The 17380-nt window shown below is 40.6% G+C and overlaps 1 protein-coding gene across 1 annotated transcript; it reads right to left on the bottom strand.

Annotated features, from left to right (window-relative positions):
- Positions 1-3062: 3062 nt before the first annotated feature.
- On the bottom strand, positions 3063-17221 carry RFC1 (replication factor C1). The gene is made up of 22 exons (XM_078576922.1): positions 17065-17221; positions 16848-16943; positions 16352-16780; positions 16070-16137; positions 15905-15980; positions 15359-15420; positions 15129-15292; positions 14348-14508; positions 14079-14267; positions 13889-14010; positions 13613-13820; positions 12309-12362; positions 11844-12013; positions 7372-7462; positions 7050-7231; positions 6928-6967; positions 6171-6295; positions 5310-5382; positions 5137-5229; positions 3738-3975; positions 3604-3669; positions 3063-3331 (listed from the first exon to the last, which is right to left on the bottom strand). Exons 1-22 carry the CDS (start codon positions 17065-17067, stop codon positions 3201-3203), a joined length of 2841 nt encoding a protein of 946 aa, XP_078433048.1. The 5' UTR covers positions 17068-17221; the 3' UTR covers positions 3063-3200.
- Positions 17222-17380: the final 159 nt, after the last annotated feature.

Here is a 17380-nt window from a genome sequence, read left to right as displayed (position 1 = left end):
ATGGTTCAGTTTATTGTCTTTTTATGTAGTTTTGTGGGTCCCATGAGCCACATGGCAGCGTGCTTATTCAGTCCATGTTATGACATGAAATTATGCATATCTTTACTTTCCCCTGTATTGAAAATTGGGGGACAGTGTGAATGAGAGAGAGATGGTCAAAGTCTGCTGGCAGGGGTTTATCTTTAAATGTAGGTTTTTTGTGGGACCCTTGTGCCACGTGGTAGTTTACTCATTTTATACAGTCTATGTGGTGTCATGAAATTAAACATGTGTTTATCATCTCTTGTATTGAAAGAGAAACAGTGTGAACGAGAGAGAATTGGTCAAGTCTTCTGGCAGGGGTTTATCTTTATTTGTATTTTGTGGGACCCATGTGCCACGTGGCAGTGCACTCATGTATATTGTCTATGCAGTGTCATGAAATTATACATTTGTTTTTTATCTCTTATATTAAAGATTGGGGGACGTTGTGAACGAGAGAGAGGTGGTCAAAGTCTGCTGGCAGGGGTTCAAGCTTATTTGCGTGGGGTCCACGTGCCACGTGGCAGTGTACTCGTATATGTAGTGTCATGAAAATATACACTCGTATATTATCTCTTGTCTTCAAGATTGGGGGGCAGGGTGAATGAGAGAGAGATGGTCTAACCTGGTGGCAGAGATTATTTATAGGTACTTTTGTGGGACCCATGTGCCACGTGGCAATGTGCTTATTCTTTTTTTTATTATTGGCAAAAAACACGGTGCTGAGTACGGCCAACCCCGGGGTTGTGCTCGTAGACCGATACATCCGTGCCTTGGACGCCACCTAGGGGGATTTTATTTATAAAGTGGAGTGTTTGTCAATGTTTATAGGCGTGGAGCGAGTATAAATATCCCAATTACACTTGGATCCCACTCGTCCTCGCTCATGTTAAGAAAAAGAAGAGATACATAAAAGATACAGTGCAGGCGCTCGGGAGATGTGCACGTCGTCGTCCCACTAGAGCAGCCCCGCGATGACGATGGAGTTCGGTCGCCTCTGTCAAGTGCGGTCGATGAAGCGTGGTGAGGTCTCTAGTCAAGGCGGGCGATGTCTGCCGCTCTCGCTCCAGCGTTCCACGCAATCCTCCAGTCCCGCGGGCTTACGAGGATGCGCCGTGTGCGGAGGGTCGGCATGGTGAGACGGTCGACGCGATAACAGCCTCTAGCTATCGGAGGGAGCGCCTTTGAAGAGAGAAAGATGGAGGAGGGGGTTCGTACATGTACCGCATGGTTGGCGAGTGCATCTGCTGTCTGGTTGGCCTCCCGCAGCTGATGACGAAAGCATCGTGTGCAAGGTCGGCACCGCATGATGTCTTGCCATACTCGGTACTCAGCACGGAGCATGTACCTAGACAAAGCATATCAACTAAAATCTGTGAGTCCGATTCTACGATGATATTGTGAAGGGTCCGTTCCTCATAGAGGAGTAGACCGTCACGGATCGCCATAGCCTCGGCTACTGTGTTAGTTTGTATGCCGTAGTAAGAGGAAAAAGCAAAGATTATACTCCCCGTATGGTCCCATGCACTAGGTCCCATGCAGTGTGCTTATTCAGTCTATGTTATGTCACGAAATTATGCATATATGTATTATCTATTGTCTTGAAGAGTGGGGGCCAGTGTGAATGAGAGAGAGATGATCAAATCTGCTGGCAGGGGTTCATCTTTATATGTTGTTTTTTATGGGACCCATGCACCAGGTGGCAGTCTACTAATTTATATGATATATGTGGTGTCATGAAATTATACATTGGTACATTATCTCTTGTATTGAATATTGGGGGGCAGGGTGAATGAGATAGAGATGGGCAAACCTGCTGGCCGGGGTTTATCTTTAAAAGTATTGTGTGGGGCCCATGTTCCACATGGCAGTGTACTCATTTATATTGTATTTTAGTGACATGAAATTATACGTGTTTATAATCTCATGTATTGAAGATTGTGGAATAGTGTGAATGAGAAAAAGATGATCAAACCTGTTAGCAGGGGTTTATCTTTATATGTAACTTTGAGGGACCCATGTATCTCATGGCAGTGTACTCATTTATAAATCACACATATTTTCATTATCTATTGTATTGAAGAATCAGGGACCGTGTGAATGAGTAGGAATGGAAATTTGTTGTTTGTCACTGAGCGAACAGTGTTCGTCGGCGAACAAACAGGTGATAGTCTATGTTCATGTTCGTGTTCGGTTCGTTCATGTTCATTCACGAATGGTTTGGCTGAACAGTTTTTGTATTGCACCCCACACAGCCCCGGGTTTCCCACATAGCTGTCATAGGGGAAAGAGTCAACTGGGTGTCGGAGGGGATACACCCAATGAGGTTGTTGTAGGCCACTGAGTACTTGGAGAGGAAGGTTGGCTTGGCTAGTGACGGCAGTATCTCCCCCATTAGCAGATTATTGGACAAGTCCAGAGTCTTGAGCTTCTCCATGTCTGAGAGCTCCGCCGCAATGCCACATGTCAGCTTATTAAAAAAGAATTCCCCCTACCCATTTGCAAAGGCTCGTCTGTTCACGAACCTTTTGTGAACACTGTTCATTAGGATTTTATATGCACATTCACAAACAAACAAAATATTTTTTCCATCCCTATGAATTAGAGAGGTGGTCAAATTTGATGGCAGGGGTTAATATTCATGTGTCTTCTGTGTGACCGATATGCCACATGGCAGTGTGACCATTACATAGTGTATGTACTATCATGAGAGTATGCATTAATGTATATTTTCTAAAATTGAATATTGGAGTGTGGGGGGGGGGAAGAATAAGAGAGAGTTGGTTGAATCTTCTGGCAGGGGCTAATCTTTATGTCTTGTGTTAGACCCATGTGCCACGTGGCAGTATCTCCACTTATTGTAACTCAGGGCAAATGAAAATGAGAAAGATATGATATCAGCAAAGCCATTCCACATGAGCACAAGCCCTGGGCATGATGTACGTGTTGGCTTTATTAATGCGACTAAAATTATGATAAGAATAATGGTGATTATGATGATAACGAGGATAACGATAATGATGACGTCAATGATGATGATAAAAGTGAAAAAGAGCCAGACTCATTGACCAAGCATCAGCATAACCATTCCACATGAGCAAAGCCCGGGCATGATGTACATACAAGCCCCCAAAAAAGAAAAACAAAAAAGGATACCTCATTTTTCCAAAAAGGCCTCATTACATCCTCTTCCTGCCCCGTGAACCTCGCCCACGGCCGGGCTTCACGACAGAGTCACTGCCCCTTGACTTGGCGCCCGCAGGCTTATCCCGAGCCGGACCACCCTTCAACTCCAAGTCAATCTCAATTCCTGGTCAAACACGGAGTTAAAAGTTAAATCTTTTGAAATCCAGCAACAACTGGAATATTCATTCCCCGAATAACATTCAAGGAAGATTGCCCGCTATTTATCCCATCATTAATGCAAGGTTACAGACAATTAGTAAATGAGAGAGGCCCTCTAGTGCTAACATACTACAGTTGCATTAAATGGAAGGAAAATAAAAAAAATGTTACAAACATACTGTACTTCGGTTCATTTGTCAGTCTAAATAAATTTGCTTCATTTGTCAGTCTACAAACCTCGGGACTTGTTGCTCTTGAGATCTGCCCGTAGCTTGGTAACCTCCCCATCCTCTCCATCTCCATCTGAAGCGAGTCAACAAGAAGTCAATGGAGATAGCCAAATAGAAAGTGGGGTTGAGACGTGGGTTGACCTTCGTCTTCGGGTTCAGAGGTCAAGTCTTCTTCTCCACTGAGCTCTGCAGGATCAACGGTCTCCTCCACGGCGGGCTCAAGCATGGCGGCGACAAGCTTTTTTGGCGGCTTCTTCACACCAGGGAGGACGATCATGTCTGCCGACCGGATCACCCGGCCAGCCCTGTCTTCCTTGTAGGCTCGGGTTAATGCCGACTTTACAGCCGGCAGCACACCCTCCAATGGGCTTGGATGGCCCTTGAAGACAAAACAATTTAAATTTAACAGAATTCCCAGAAGTTAATCATGTTGACGAGAAAAATGGGATAGACTCTAAAAGGGAGAAGTGAAATAAAGAAGAAAAAAAAAATGAACAAAGCTTCACTAGTAAGAAAATAATTAGACGAAGCCAGTTTCGAATGGACATGAATAAATTCAAACTCGAAAACGATCATTCTCATGACCGATTAGAACCAGAGAGTATATAATTCAGTGTTAAATAGAACTCAGTTTCCGAATGAACATTAACAACTTCAAACTAGAAAAGGATCTTTCTTATTCTTGATCAAAGAAGATCTGCTTCCCGTTAGTGGGGGACATGTAATTGGATGGCATATGTTAAAATACGAAATCAATGAAAAGATAGCAAAAATAAAGAAAAAAATCAAAAAGTATACAAATAAGCGCAGGTAAAAGAACCCAGATTCCAAATTAACAAATTCAAAGTCCAACAAGAATCTTTCTCAATTTTTATCGAGGAAGATCTGTATACCATTAGAGGGGAGGGGAACCATGTGATTGGATGACTATAAACTGTATCAAAAAAATCAAAGAAGCTTTAAATAAGAGTATATATTCCGAAAGAAAAAATTCGAACTCCAAAAAGGATCTCTCTTATTATTGAACAAGAAAGATAAGTATTTTCATTAGTGGGGAGTTGACATGAGATTGGATGGCATAAGACAAAGTAACGAAAAAATTGAAGAATAAAAATAAAAAAGAAAATAAAATTTAGATCAGAAAGTATATGAATGTTCAAGTTGAAGTAATCAGATTCCGAATTGTTTAGGCATGGCACGTGACAGCACGATTGTGCGCACAGTTCAAGGCTAATCTAGCCAGAGGACAACTAGCCGTTATACCTGTATTGAGCCCTTTCTTAATTTGACCCAATACAAACCTGTATTATCTTTTCCTCACGATAGTGAAACCCTAGCCGACTGTGAGACCGTTTTCCATCTTGAATCCTCTTCTCTTTTATCTAGATCCTATGCCCAAGATTGACACGACAAATAAATTCAAACACCAAAAAATGAATTTTGTGATTCTTTATCGACAGAAAATTGAAATTTAGCATTAAAGCCCCTGATGTAAAAGAGCTCGGCACGATTCAAGGAAAAGAAAAAGGAAAAACTTTACCTGGAATTTGGACAATTCCATAATGGAATCGTAGTCCTCAAGGTTCAAAGAGTAGCAGTCCATTAATTCCACGACACTCTGAACGGCTTCTTCCTGCCAAGGTAATAAAAATAATTATTATTTTCAGTAACCAGCTTCTCCTCGTTTAAGTTCTTCGCCAGTTTAAGTTGTACCTTAGGCATCGTGCGGAGAGGTTTGGTCAACTGCTTCATTAGAAGGGGGAAATAGTCGACCCGCAAGGCCTCCCTGTTCGCATAAGAACAGAAAGTCAAACAGACTCTTGGAAGATGTTTACCATTTTTAATGAACCGAGAAAAAAGAAGAAATATAGGCAAGAACATTGTTGACTCGAACGATGAACTAATTATTGTATTCATTATCAGAGACGCTATGGTCCCCTAGCCTACACTGTTCAACAGCAAAATTGTAAATATCGCAAACATAAATATGGGAGGTTCATGAACTTTATATGACACATCTTATGTGAACTAAAAAATCGTTTTATGTCATAAACATTTCAAATTCCCTCTATAGGGTTCGAGACGCAATTAGCTAGAGCACGGAAGAGTGAAAGAAAAAATAAACAACCAACCAGCACTCAAATCACTCGTCGGCAAGAAAATGCTTGCTTTTGAATTAATGTCCAAGCAGTAGAAGATTAGTATTTCCTAAAAGAATAAAAAATGTCATTTTCTAGAAAGGTTGACGTAAACAGCAAACCCTCGTCTCCATCGTCTTCCCCACTTCTATGCCATGTATTTTTCATGATCATATATATTATTAATCTTGGGTTCATCAATGATTTTGGGTGATCTTCCCCCTTTTTATTCCAAAAAAAAAACAGAAAAACCTTAAACATCACCCGGAGATAAAAATTCGCCATCCCTCTACGAATCAGTTAAGCCTGTAATTTTTTTCAGGAATACCAAAAAATGGAAGATTGATTTTCAGAGAATAATTAAACAAATCGAAAGTTCTTGGCCGCTGCACAAATCAATAAACCACATGAGGGATGGAGAAAGAGAGATCCTTGCCTGTCCAGGCTGGACTGCTGGGATGCAAGAAAGTGCACGTGAACATCTTCCAAGAGCCTCAAATTCTTCCCTTTCGTAGAATTCTTTCCCAACCACCCACCAAACCTGTTGTAGTTACGCTCTCCCTACAGCATTCATCATTTCATATAATCTTAATCGATATTATCCAGAATAAAAGAAAGATAAGAAAACAAGTATAATACGTTTGTAGCTGACTGCTGCAAAGAATGAGTGGCATACACCTTTTTATTCGGTAGGTGAGCCCGCTAAATGGAATAATAAAGTAAAATAAAAAACTAAATAAGAAATAGACAAATAGATTTAGATATTACTGTTTCTAAAATGGAGGTAGGCCAATGGGTATGAGCTTCATGTAGAGTTTGCCGTCACTGCTCATGAGGTTGATAGGAGGATGATGATTCATTATTCATTTTCAAAAAAAAAATTCACTGAGACAACAAGTTCATGATTGTCATCATCATTCCACATTTGCAAATTGTTGATGGATGACATGACTAATCAGCTTCGATCTCTTGTTATTTTCTCCATTTTTCTCCTATGTCTGCAATGATGATAACGAATTAGTCCAATTCATTCCAGCCCTGGCTGCGTAGTCTTTGTCTCTCTCTTGTCACTCTCCCTTGTATACGATGAACCAGTCATTGTCGGCAATTCATGGTCGGTAGAAGACTAATCGCAATTAATTTTTTTAGAAAATACATTAACTCAAGGGGATTAGAATAATGGTATGCCGTACCTGTTCCAAAGTCTCTCTATGTCCATGCATTAGAGCAGCTCTATTGATGTCAAAACATTTAAAGTCAGATAATACATATCTTCAAAGGTCAAATTAATCTTTTTTTCAATTAAACAACGTACGGAATTATGCAAGACGCCACTGAACTCGATTGAGAAAGCTGCCACTGACGGTATCTTCTGATCTGTACGTTGATAATGTCCCCATCACCGACAGATTCTGCAGTCCGAGCAAGTATATTCATCCGCTTGACTCCATTATCATCTTTTCCAGCGCGAATTGGTCGATAATTGATGTAGTTTTCCTGCAGTCAAAATAAATAAATACCAGAATAAAAATAATCTTTATATCAACTTAGCAGGACATTCCTTCATGAACGGAAATATTATTTCTAAATTTGACAGTGGGAAATTCCTTAACAAGATTTAGTGTGATAGAATAAACCTGTATGATGAGAGGAACTAAATCGGGATCACTCATGCTTAGATCAATCCTTTCATCCATTCTCAACTTTCCGCCATTAAATCCAAAAAGCCTACAAATGAGATGATGAATGGTCAACATTATGAATCAAAACTGGGTAAGACTTAAATAAGCTGATAAAAAGCTACCGAGAAATAGTTGTATTTTAATCAGCAGTGGCTTTCAAAAATATAGGATGAAAAAACCAGATTCTATGAGGACAAAACAAACCACACTACACAGTCCACAAGAAAAAAAAATACTTGTGATGTTTATATGATGGGGGATGATTTCAAGGGAGAAATTGGAAAAAAATAGCTCCAAAATTTCAAGCAAAACAAATAATAAAAATCCGTTCCTCACGATTACCATAAAGATTGATACAATTGGAATTGTGACACGATGTAGGATTCTGGGCAAGGCCTTCAAGTGACGTGAGAGGTGCTTTCCGAAAACCACAGGACTCGCATTTAATTTTTTTGAAGAAAAAAAGGGATATTCCAGCCCTACAGGGACATTCAGGTCATTTGGACCCCATGTATTTCCTCCAAATAGGACAGCCCTCCCTTTAGAATGGCAGCCAAGAAGTATCAAGAGATGTGTCTGGAGCCCCGGTGAAGTCTATTCCGACACTATCTTCCCTCTGGTGACGTCCAACCCATCGGACCTCCTCTTAGGTGTGTCCACTCCGCCTACGTCTCGTCGTGCCAAAGTCCACCCCGGCATTCCCCGTCCATGCGCCAACGACCATCCTCTCCCCCATACCAACTTGCAGGCCCATATCACATATATGCAGCTTCATTTTTCTTTCTGATGCCACCCCAAATATTTCCAAAAAGGGAATGATTGATTTTACATCACGGTACTCTTTCCCATAAAATTCAACATACATAAATATTATTCAGGCGCCTATGGCTACTAGATAAATTAATATAGAGGATCTGAAAAGAAAGGTGCTCAAAGTACCTATGAGAAAATGGACTTTGAAGGACAATACTACCACACGCCAAAATAGGTAATGACAGAATCCACCCTATCCTTCATCAACTCCATGGAGCCTTCCAGAAGCATTCCAGAAGGCCCCACAGATGTTTATGTCATTTCCACACGTAAACGATCGACCCCATTTGATCAGTTGAGACTGAATCAAATAAATCCATCTGCCAAAGAGCTTGTTTGGAGATCATATCGCTTGGTTCGGTCATTAAAATCTACCAAGTGAATGGCGAGTTTATACAGTCATGTCAGCCAAAGTTGGATCTGTTGAATAAATCAATCGAAAGAGAGAGAGGGAGAGAGAGAGAGAGAGAGAGAGAGAGAGAGAGAGAGAGATTGGGATACTTTCCCGATTGATCTGCCAAAAATTGCCTGAAAAACGGGATATTACTGTTGTGTAATGCGTGTGCAACAGGAAATTTGTGGAGCCCTTTTGAGTGCTAATTTTCTGACCAGTGTTTGGTGATTGACTCAGATTGGCTGGTTTGAGGCCAAGTTGGATAAAAGACCATCAGAAGAGCTTGTTAGAAGATTGGATCGATCCAGTTGATCAATTGACTCCGCCAAGTGGACAACCAACAATCCACTAAGTCAGGCTCCACCAAGGAAAATTTGATTGATCAGTCATCTTGACTCACATCGTCATCTCTATCACAATCACACCAAAACCCTACGTAGGTTAGTCTAAAAGGCCATATTCCAAGACCCATTACAAGATCCATTATTTATTGAATCATATAAGGACATTTTTTAACAGAAAGGAAAATAAAGTTTGCAATAAAGTTTGCAATCAATTGACCCCATTCCCCCACACCAACCCCCCTTCTTCAAGCTGGTGAGCAAATGCTCTGCATAGGCAGCTAAGGAGATACCTTGTGAAATGCATTGATTGGGAGACCCATGGTAAGGATATCTGCAACCTGGCGAAAACTGTATTTATACCATTTGGATATTCTAGTCGTTAATTATTTCTCCCATGAAGCGCATGTCAAGCATGCCAGTTATCAGTTCTATGTTGCATTGGATTACGTCAAATATAAATTCCAAATTTACAGTTGAATTAGAAAAATGATTGGTTTGTTTTGGAAGAACTTGAAACCTTCCAGTATCCTTCAACGCATATTGCTTACAAATCTCTTGTGCAGCTATAACGTCATGTTCCTTCATGAGATTTTCCATAAATAAAGGAACAACATTCTGATGATAACCTCTACAAGGAGACCTCCTTTGTCAGCATCATTGTACATCCCAACCAAGTAAATCATCATCCCTTCAACGCATATCTCCAATTCAGACAACCATGAAAGAATGCATCATTTACATCATACTGATTGAGCTAACTTCCCAAGTTGCTGCCTGATATGTTCCAGCAGCGGGTCTATGCTCGGAGGAAGCCACGGGCCGGGCTCATCACGCACGCACCAGCCCAGCCCGCATCTAAGCCTACTTAAGGACCTCTCCCGTGACAGGGGGAGGCAGGCATTCAGACAGTAAGGCTTCCCCGACCGTTCCCGTTTCCTCTCTTTCTACCCGGGAACCTTCTCCTCTCTTCCTCTCCTATCTCTTATCAACATTGGATCTTGAACAATTTCTATTGATCGTTGAGTTACAAGTGTTCCACGATACGTTCATGCAATAAATACATGTAATTTATTGAGCTTGACAACAAGAATCTCATCGGAGAGGTCCATCACTCAATTCATGTGAAGAGAGTTCACGTACATTTCTGCTGTCGTGGTCAGACAACCCTCTGGTTGTATCAGCAATTTCTTCGATGTACTCCTTATACCTCAATAGAACTTCAATGCATTTTTGGTGTTTCGAAGTTCAAGCAGAGCAGGTAAAGGAACCAAGTGAGGGAAAGGTAAATGAGGGTGGATAAGGATTGTCGGCATAAGGAGCATCACCAAGAAGCCACAGAAAGAGAGAGAAGAGAGAGAGAGAGAGGGAGAGAGAGAGAGAGACTGCACCAACAGAGAGAAGTGAGGGAAACAATTTCTCCACAATGGCTCTTCCCTGACCGAAGGTGGACTACAACCATTTAACCTGAAAAATGAACCTTAATGGACATTACCAAAATAACCTTCGATGAGATAGGAACAATGCGACATGGTTACGGAAAGAATAAACCCTTTTTCTAGTCCCCACATCATGTTTTTGTGATGAGATTACAGGCGCTCCTTGGAAAGATGGACCCCCAGTCCTCTTCCATGCAATGAGTTAGTTTGACATCTCTCTCTGTTAGGTCATGAAGGATACTTAGTAGGGTTTAAGCTAACTAATGGGCCCGAGGCCTTGTACTCTGTAATAGCCTAACTCTAGGAGATATTAATAAAAATAACTACTTCAGGCCCAACATGGGCCGCCTAACTTCCCACTAAGGGCCCATTAGTGTAGGCCCAGTAGGGCCCATATATTAGGCCCAGTAGGGCCTAATATATGTTGGGCCTGACCACAGTCAGGCCCAACTCTCCAACGGCTGAAACCCAGCCGTTGGAGAGTCCAGCTGCTTTAAAAGCAGCTGGACCTCTCTGTTTCAAACAGTCATATATTCAAAATATATGACCGTTGGAAACAGGGAATATTCCTTAGGAATATTCCCTTTCTAACAAGTGAAGTTTTTCTTCTATATAAAGGGGGCCCAGTTTAGCAATAAAAATTATTCCTTCTTGCCCCAAATTCTTCTCTCTTCTTTTTTCTCTTTCCATTAATCACACTCTCCCATTGAACTTCAATTAGCATAGGATTCTTAGCAGTGTAAACATTAACCTCTCGCATCCTCTTTTGAGATCGAGTTCACAGAATGTAGAGGCTGCAGAAGTTTTTCTCTCAGACATATTGTGCAACTAAGAGTAGCCAAAAAACAAAATAAAGAATCATGGCGGATGCTTTGTGCTTTTTAAAGGAGAGAATGCTTGCTCCTGAAGGCCTTAAACACTTCACTTTGATTGATTTTTTTTGGCACAGACAGGCCCTGACACAATGTTAAGTTTCAACTAGTTACTCACACCCTCCAGTGTTGCTCTACATGGTAAGGTTTTTGCAATTGGAAATCGACATCTTTTTACTATCGGAGGGCTGGCTTAGATGTTTGTCATAATCATAATGAGTTGGGGCCCATTGAACGGTAAGTAAGCAGGTCGCTTAAGAGATCCACAGATAATAAGTTGGATCTGCTGAAGGTCATTGAGAGAAAAAAGGAAACATACAAAAACATAAAAGAGTCTTTCAAAAGAAAAAAAACATAAAAGAGCGTTAACAAAAAGAGATAGAAATGTTGATGTAAAATAGCTTCAAAGCAAAAGGAAGATGGAGAAGACGCCTCAGGGTGACAGTAAATACCGATAGTAAAGTTTTCTGTTTTACCGAAAACTTGATAAACAGAAAAGTAGCTCCTGAATTTATTTAGCTCATTCAGTACATTAAAGGAGATTAAATGAGAGAAAAAATCTGAGTACTTGTCAACTGCTGTAAACGGGGATATGTCTTCATCCTTGGCACTGTTGAGAAGACGGGCTCTCACATCATCATAATTAATGATTGAGTGTGAGAGGCTCATATACTGCAACTGATTTATTGCCATGCGCATGTCTCCATTGACTCTGTCCGCGAGTTCCTCGAGAGCAATCTGCAAAAATAACCAATGAGTAAAAATCTTAAATCTACAGCTGAAATTTATCCAAGTGATTGTTGTCTAAGCCACTCTAATCTGACAGACTTAACGACTACATTCCAGAATATTATGTCCTCAGAAGAGACCCGGGCTAAGAGAGGCAGCAATGGATGCATTCGCTCTACAATTTCTTCTTTTTCTATTTATCCTAAAAAATATTACTTAAAGTAACAGAACACAATAGTTAAACCATAAAATACATACGGATATAAGCTAAAGATAAACCAAATTATAATAATTTAATTCATACATCGTTTGCTTGGATGCCCTCAGCTACAGCAATCTGAGACAACCTCTTCGCCATCTGTCACAAAATATCTGACATTCATTCAAAGCAGCACCAGAATGCAAGATAAAAGGGATGAGAGTGTGAAACACTAGCAATCAAACAAAATAAAACAACTGCGAGAAAGATTCCAATTGACGGCAAAATAGATAAGACTTAACAAACAATGGGAAAGAATCCCAGAAATTACTATCCTGAATAAAAGTTAAAAGTTGACATCTACGAACATTTGACGGCCAAGTGAAAAGCCAAAAAGATTCTAACAAAGTCCAAAGATAGACGGAGGAATGAGACCAGACGAGAAAGAAAAGATCAATCAGCACGATCAAAAATAGTTCGACTCTCCCTCTCGATTCTCTATCGCCTCGATATGGGCCTACGCTTGCATGGGCCCCACTTGATGTAGACGGGCCTGGGCCAGTTCATAACAATTATTTGCAGCAAGATTCAAAACCTAAAATGAATAGGATGGGGACTAACCAACCACATGGTACGTAAGAGTATGAACTCCACGGCTTTGCTTAAAATATAAGAAACTAATCAACTAAAACGAATACAAAAGGAAGTATAGAATATTTCGCAAAGGAAAGAACATTTAAATTCTAAAAACTAAACAGCAGAATTCGTGAAAGTCAATGTTAAAACCTACTTAGAGTTTCAAATAGACAGAACCAAAGATCATGAACTCGCTATCGTTGGATACACAAAGCTGGATAAGAATAGGTGGCTTCTTTGCTTTTCGATCGCTTGCCGTCACGAGGTATTTGTGATATCATGACACAATAAGATTTCTAATGCGAAACCGATAACTATGAATTTTTAATAATAATAGCTGATAACATCGATCAGTCTCATAAATTATTAAAGCTGCATTTTTACCTCGTAGGCCATTTTTAAGAAAAATATGGAAGACCAACCGAAGCTGGTGATCAACCTGATGCTATTAAAATATATAGATAATCCATAAAAATATTGACCGAATTGGTCTTCTCTTCACCCCCTCTCCAAAGTCAATAGGGGATTAGCGTCTTCACGTCGTGAATGACACTATCTTCTGAGACCGTCCTCCCCATAAACACCATCTTGTTGCACTTATAGGTATTATTCTAATATATTGGGCTTATTGCACAGAAATTAGCCAAGCCAAAGTGAAGTTGAAAAGAAATGATAAAGACGTAATACTCTCTTTTTTCATTTTAAAACTGATTTCATCAGCCTAAGCAGCAAAAAGAATGAAAAAGATGAAACTGAAAAAGTTGAAGGGTCACCTGCTGCTTTGTGGGCTTCCTAAAATTGAGGAGCAAACAATAATTAACCAGACTTTTCAGTTTCTGGCTGTAACGGTCATTGCAAATGCATATGATCGGAATCTTTGATACTTTGATACTGGCTATAAGATCTGCCACACCACCTCTGTCCCCAGCAGACATACCGTCAACTTCATCCATAATAAGAACAGATTTTTGATGCTTTGACCTGTGCAACATCAGAGCGCAACTTAAATTAGAAAATTCATTTTTCAGCGAAAATTCATCCCGACCCACCAATCTTTGCCGACAGTAAGGGCTTCATTGCTGACAAGTTCCTTTATGGAATTTGCCATGCATCCTCCTATTCCTTTAAAAATCTTAGCATCAGCTTTTCCTCGGTTATCACTAGCATTGACCTGAAAGACAGTTGAGCCAATTCAGACCAATAGAACTCCACAAATTTGTGTTAAATTAAATATATAACCTCAATCGCCTGAAGGCCCAGCATTTTGCTGACTAGCTTTGCTGACGTAGTCTTCCCAATCCCTGGAGATCCGCTAAGCAAGACGGCTTTTTTTGAACCAGCGTCACTTTTCTTTCGACCCTTCCCTTTCTGTGAAGTGTGCAGAAACTGTTCATCCCATTGGGCCAGCCAATCATGTAGTTGCTTAACCTGTCATGGATATATTTAGAAAATATTTCCCGATATCCAGAATGTGGGCCAAACCAACAAGAATTCATAGAGGCACCGACAAGTGACTGATTCCCAATGATATCATTGGGAACCTTTGGCTTATATTTCTCTGTCCATGTCACTTGAATTGCATCATTTGCTTTAACTTTTCTTTTGACAGGAGAGGCCGAAGGGACGGAACTTTTGGGAGCAACTTTACTAAACGACTTGACTGTTTGATCTGAGAGAAAAAGAAATGGGGTCATTCTTATGATATAAATGATACCCAGCATGAAATATTTAAATGACTGTATTGAATAGTTTTATTATAATTTTTCCACCCTTAATCCTGTTCATAATGCATCGGGTCCTTTTTATGGCAAGTTGCTTTTATGTAATCAATTGGTAGATCAATGCTAATGGACTTCATCCATTTATTCATAAAGATATGGCAAAGACTTTGAGAAGTAAAGAAAGATCTACAATATTATTCCAACAAAAATTCTTAGGAATGTAAAGACGCAAACAATAAACTCCGCCAAAATGCATTGGATAGAGAACAATTCTTAAGCTACAAAAAGTTTTGCACTGGACAAACAAAAAACTTTTTGAGAGTTGCGACTTATTTTATGATTTACAGTTTCGATGGAATGTAAAGTTTAGACGTCTGAACTGTATGAAACACTAAACTTCATGTTGACATTATATTTCATTCACTTATTCAAAAAATTCAACAAATGAAATAAATTACAGTTTTGACTAGAAAAAGGGAAAATATCAAATCAAGAAAGATTGCAAAAACTTGTGATCCATCCACCACATAAAATAATCTGGTAAATAGAAAATAACTGAGGAAGCAACCTTTAGTTTCTATTTCTGAAGGGCTATGTTTCGGCTGGGTTTTCACCAAGTTTTTTGGAGATTTATTTGGAGATTTCTTTGTAGATTCCTCTTGGATGGATGTCTTTGCAGATTTTGACTTGCGGATCATCTCAAAAAGCCCATCCTCAGTCAAGAATGATGTTCTATGATAAAGGCAAGTAGATTTCAGGAGCCATTAAAAGAGCAGCATGGGCAGTAGTCAGGCATACCCAAGGTCTTTGGCTTTAGAGGACTTTCTTCCCCCAATATCTTCATCAGCTAGCAGGAAATTCTGCGGGGATACAATTCAAGAAAATTACAAAAATACTAGGTTTTAGAAGGGTTTGACACTTGTCAATCGTCCATTAACCATCAACATCAGCAACCCTCATTAATGTTCATGCTGACCGTGGAGATTTGTTAATATTGTTGGTCTCAACTTTATTGTCAACAATGACACTGATGAAGTTACCATTGACGGTTGGCGTTGACAGAATGCCAAGGATGGTTGACGCCATCCATCAGCCATCAACTTATCAAGACTTAAGTCAGAGAAAAATCATCACCCGCAGCAACGTCAGCGTCATCGTCAATATCAACCCGCCTAAGTTGATGATGACGTTGAAGTTGGGGTTGACAATGACGATGTTGCCAACCATTGACGATGTCATCGGCAATTAGTAGACAGTCCATTGCTGTCGACATTACGCATCAATGTCGTCGTAATAAAACAAAGCCAACTTAATAAGCACACATGTCATTTAAAACAATGTTACCGTCTTCTTGCTGACAGACCCAGTAACCCGACCACCATGTCTCTTAATCAGGTCCTCAGCTTCCTCTCTTTCCAAGCTGTGAACAGAAACTCCAGTAAAAAATTAAGGTATCTGGCATCTGATCACAGCTAATAAAGTTCCATTGAGGAAACCATTTGAAAATACCTGTCAAGTGTTCCACTAATGACAAACGTCAAACCAGCCAAACAATCGGGCGCACCCTCTGGGACTTCCTATATATGGCCAAAATCAGAATCAGATCATAAAATTCAAGGCCCTGGATGAATTATCCAAACAACAAGTTAAAAAATACAATTCCACAAATCGACACTGCGTCAAATGAAATGAATTATGCTCGTAAAAGACTACTTGCATTTGATCAATCTAACTGTAGAAAATTCAATCAAATTAAGTATCAAATAATGCGATTTCTCATATGCTTCTCACCTTTTCCCCTTTATGTGGAGGGTCTTTCCTTTCTCCAAAGTTCATAAACCCACCCCTCCCAAAACCCCTTCCTCTGCCGGCTGGCGCTGCAGCTGCCGAGCCTCTTCCAGTACTTCCCCTACCACGACCCTTGGATTGAATACTGGCAGTCTTCCCACCGATTTCTTCTTCATCTTCGTCCGATTCCTCCTCGATCTTCATTTTCTTTTCAGATTTCGGCTTTGTCGGCGTTTTCTTCGCAATAGGCGCCACAAAATCCTCATCGTCGTCAGATTCTATCTTCAAAACGCGCGACTTTCTCTTCGTCGTCGTCTTCTCCACCTCCGTATTTTCGCTTTGTTTTGACTTTCCCACTGCTTCCTCAGAAGGAGCAGAGAAATATTTGCTCGTTTTCCGTCTTTTTCTATCATCCTGCTTCTCCTTTTCACCCTAAGATTCAAGAGCTCAAAATCAAACAAACAACAAAAAAGGGGACGAATTCAAACCAAGACCATACCGGCTTCTGCGAATCCGAGGCCGCCTCCCCACCACTCGAAGCTGCCCCATTACCTTTGCCATGCTGCTTCATGAACCATTTCCTGATATCCGAACCCTTCGAGTAAAAACAGAAAAATTAGGCTGAGAAAGAATCAAAACACGAAGAAATTCCACCATCAATCGCGGGTATTGTCCGTTCTACAGAACCCTAGATGGAAAAAATAAACAAAACCCACCATAGATGGAGCGCAGGAGGGCCGAGCTCCAACCCGATCTTCACGCTGGAGAGTTCAGACTGCCTTCATTCGCATCGTACGCTGCGGAGAGAAAAGCACAGCGCTTTGTTCTACCGGGAAAGGGGATCGATCTACTTCACTCCGCTCTCAGTTTCGAAGATGATTAATCGTCTGGGCGGGAAACGGAGATCGAACCGGGCTGAACCGGCTGAACCGGTTTGGGCCGGCCCGAACCGGCGTCTGTTGGTAAAGAAGTTGACGGACTAGGGTTCCGTAACCGTCTTTCGTCACGTCTTCGGTTACGTCGCAGTAGGCA

The sequence above is a fragment of the Wolffia australiana genome, chromosome 6 (assembly GCF_029677425.1).
Source record: "Wolffia australiana isolate 7733 chromosome 6, ASM2967742v1".
Lineage (NCBI taxonomy): Eukaryota > Viridiplantae > Streptophyta > Magnoliopsida > Alismatales > Araceae > Wolffia > Wolffia australiana.
The sequence above is the reverse complement of the archived record's forward strand: the minus strand, read 5'-3'. Positions and strand labels throughout refer to the sequence as shown.

What these genes read in the sequence shown, in the direction of transcription:
- RFC1 (XM_078576922.1), bottom strand. An exon ending in TTCAGAAATAGAAACTAAAG is followed by an intron (nt 14,509 to 15,128) that starts GTTGCTTCCTCA and finishes TTTTTCTCTCAG; the next exon opens with ATCAAACAGTCAAGTCGTTT. An exon ending in TCATTGGGAATCAGTCACTT is followed by an intron (nt 14,268 to 14,347) that starts GTCGGTGCCTCT and finishes TATCCATGACAG; the next exon opens with GTTAAGCAACTACATGATTG.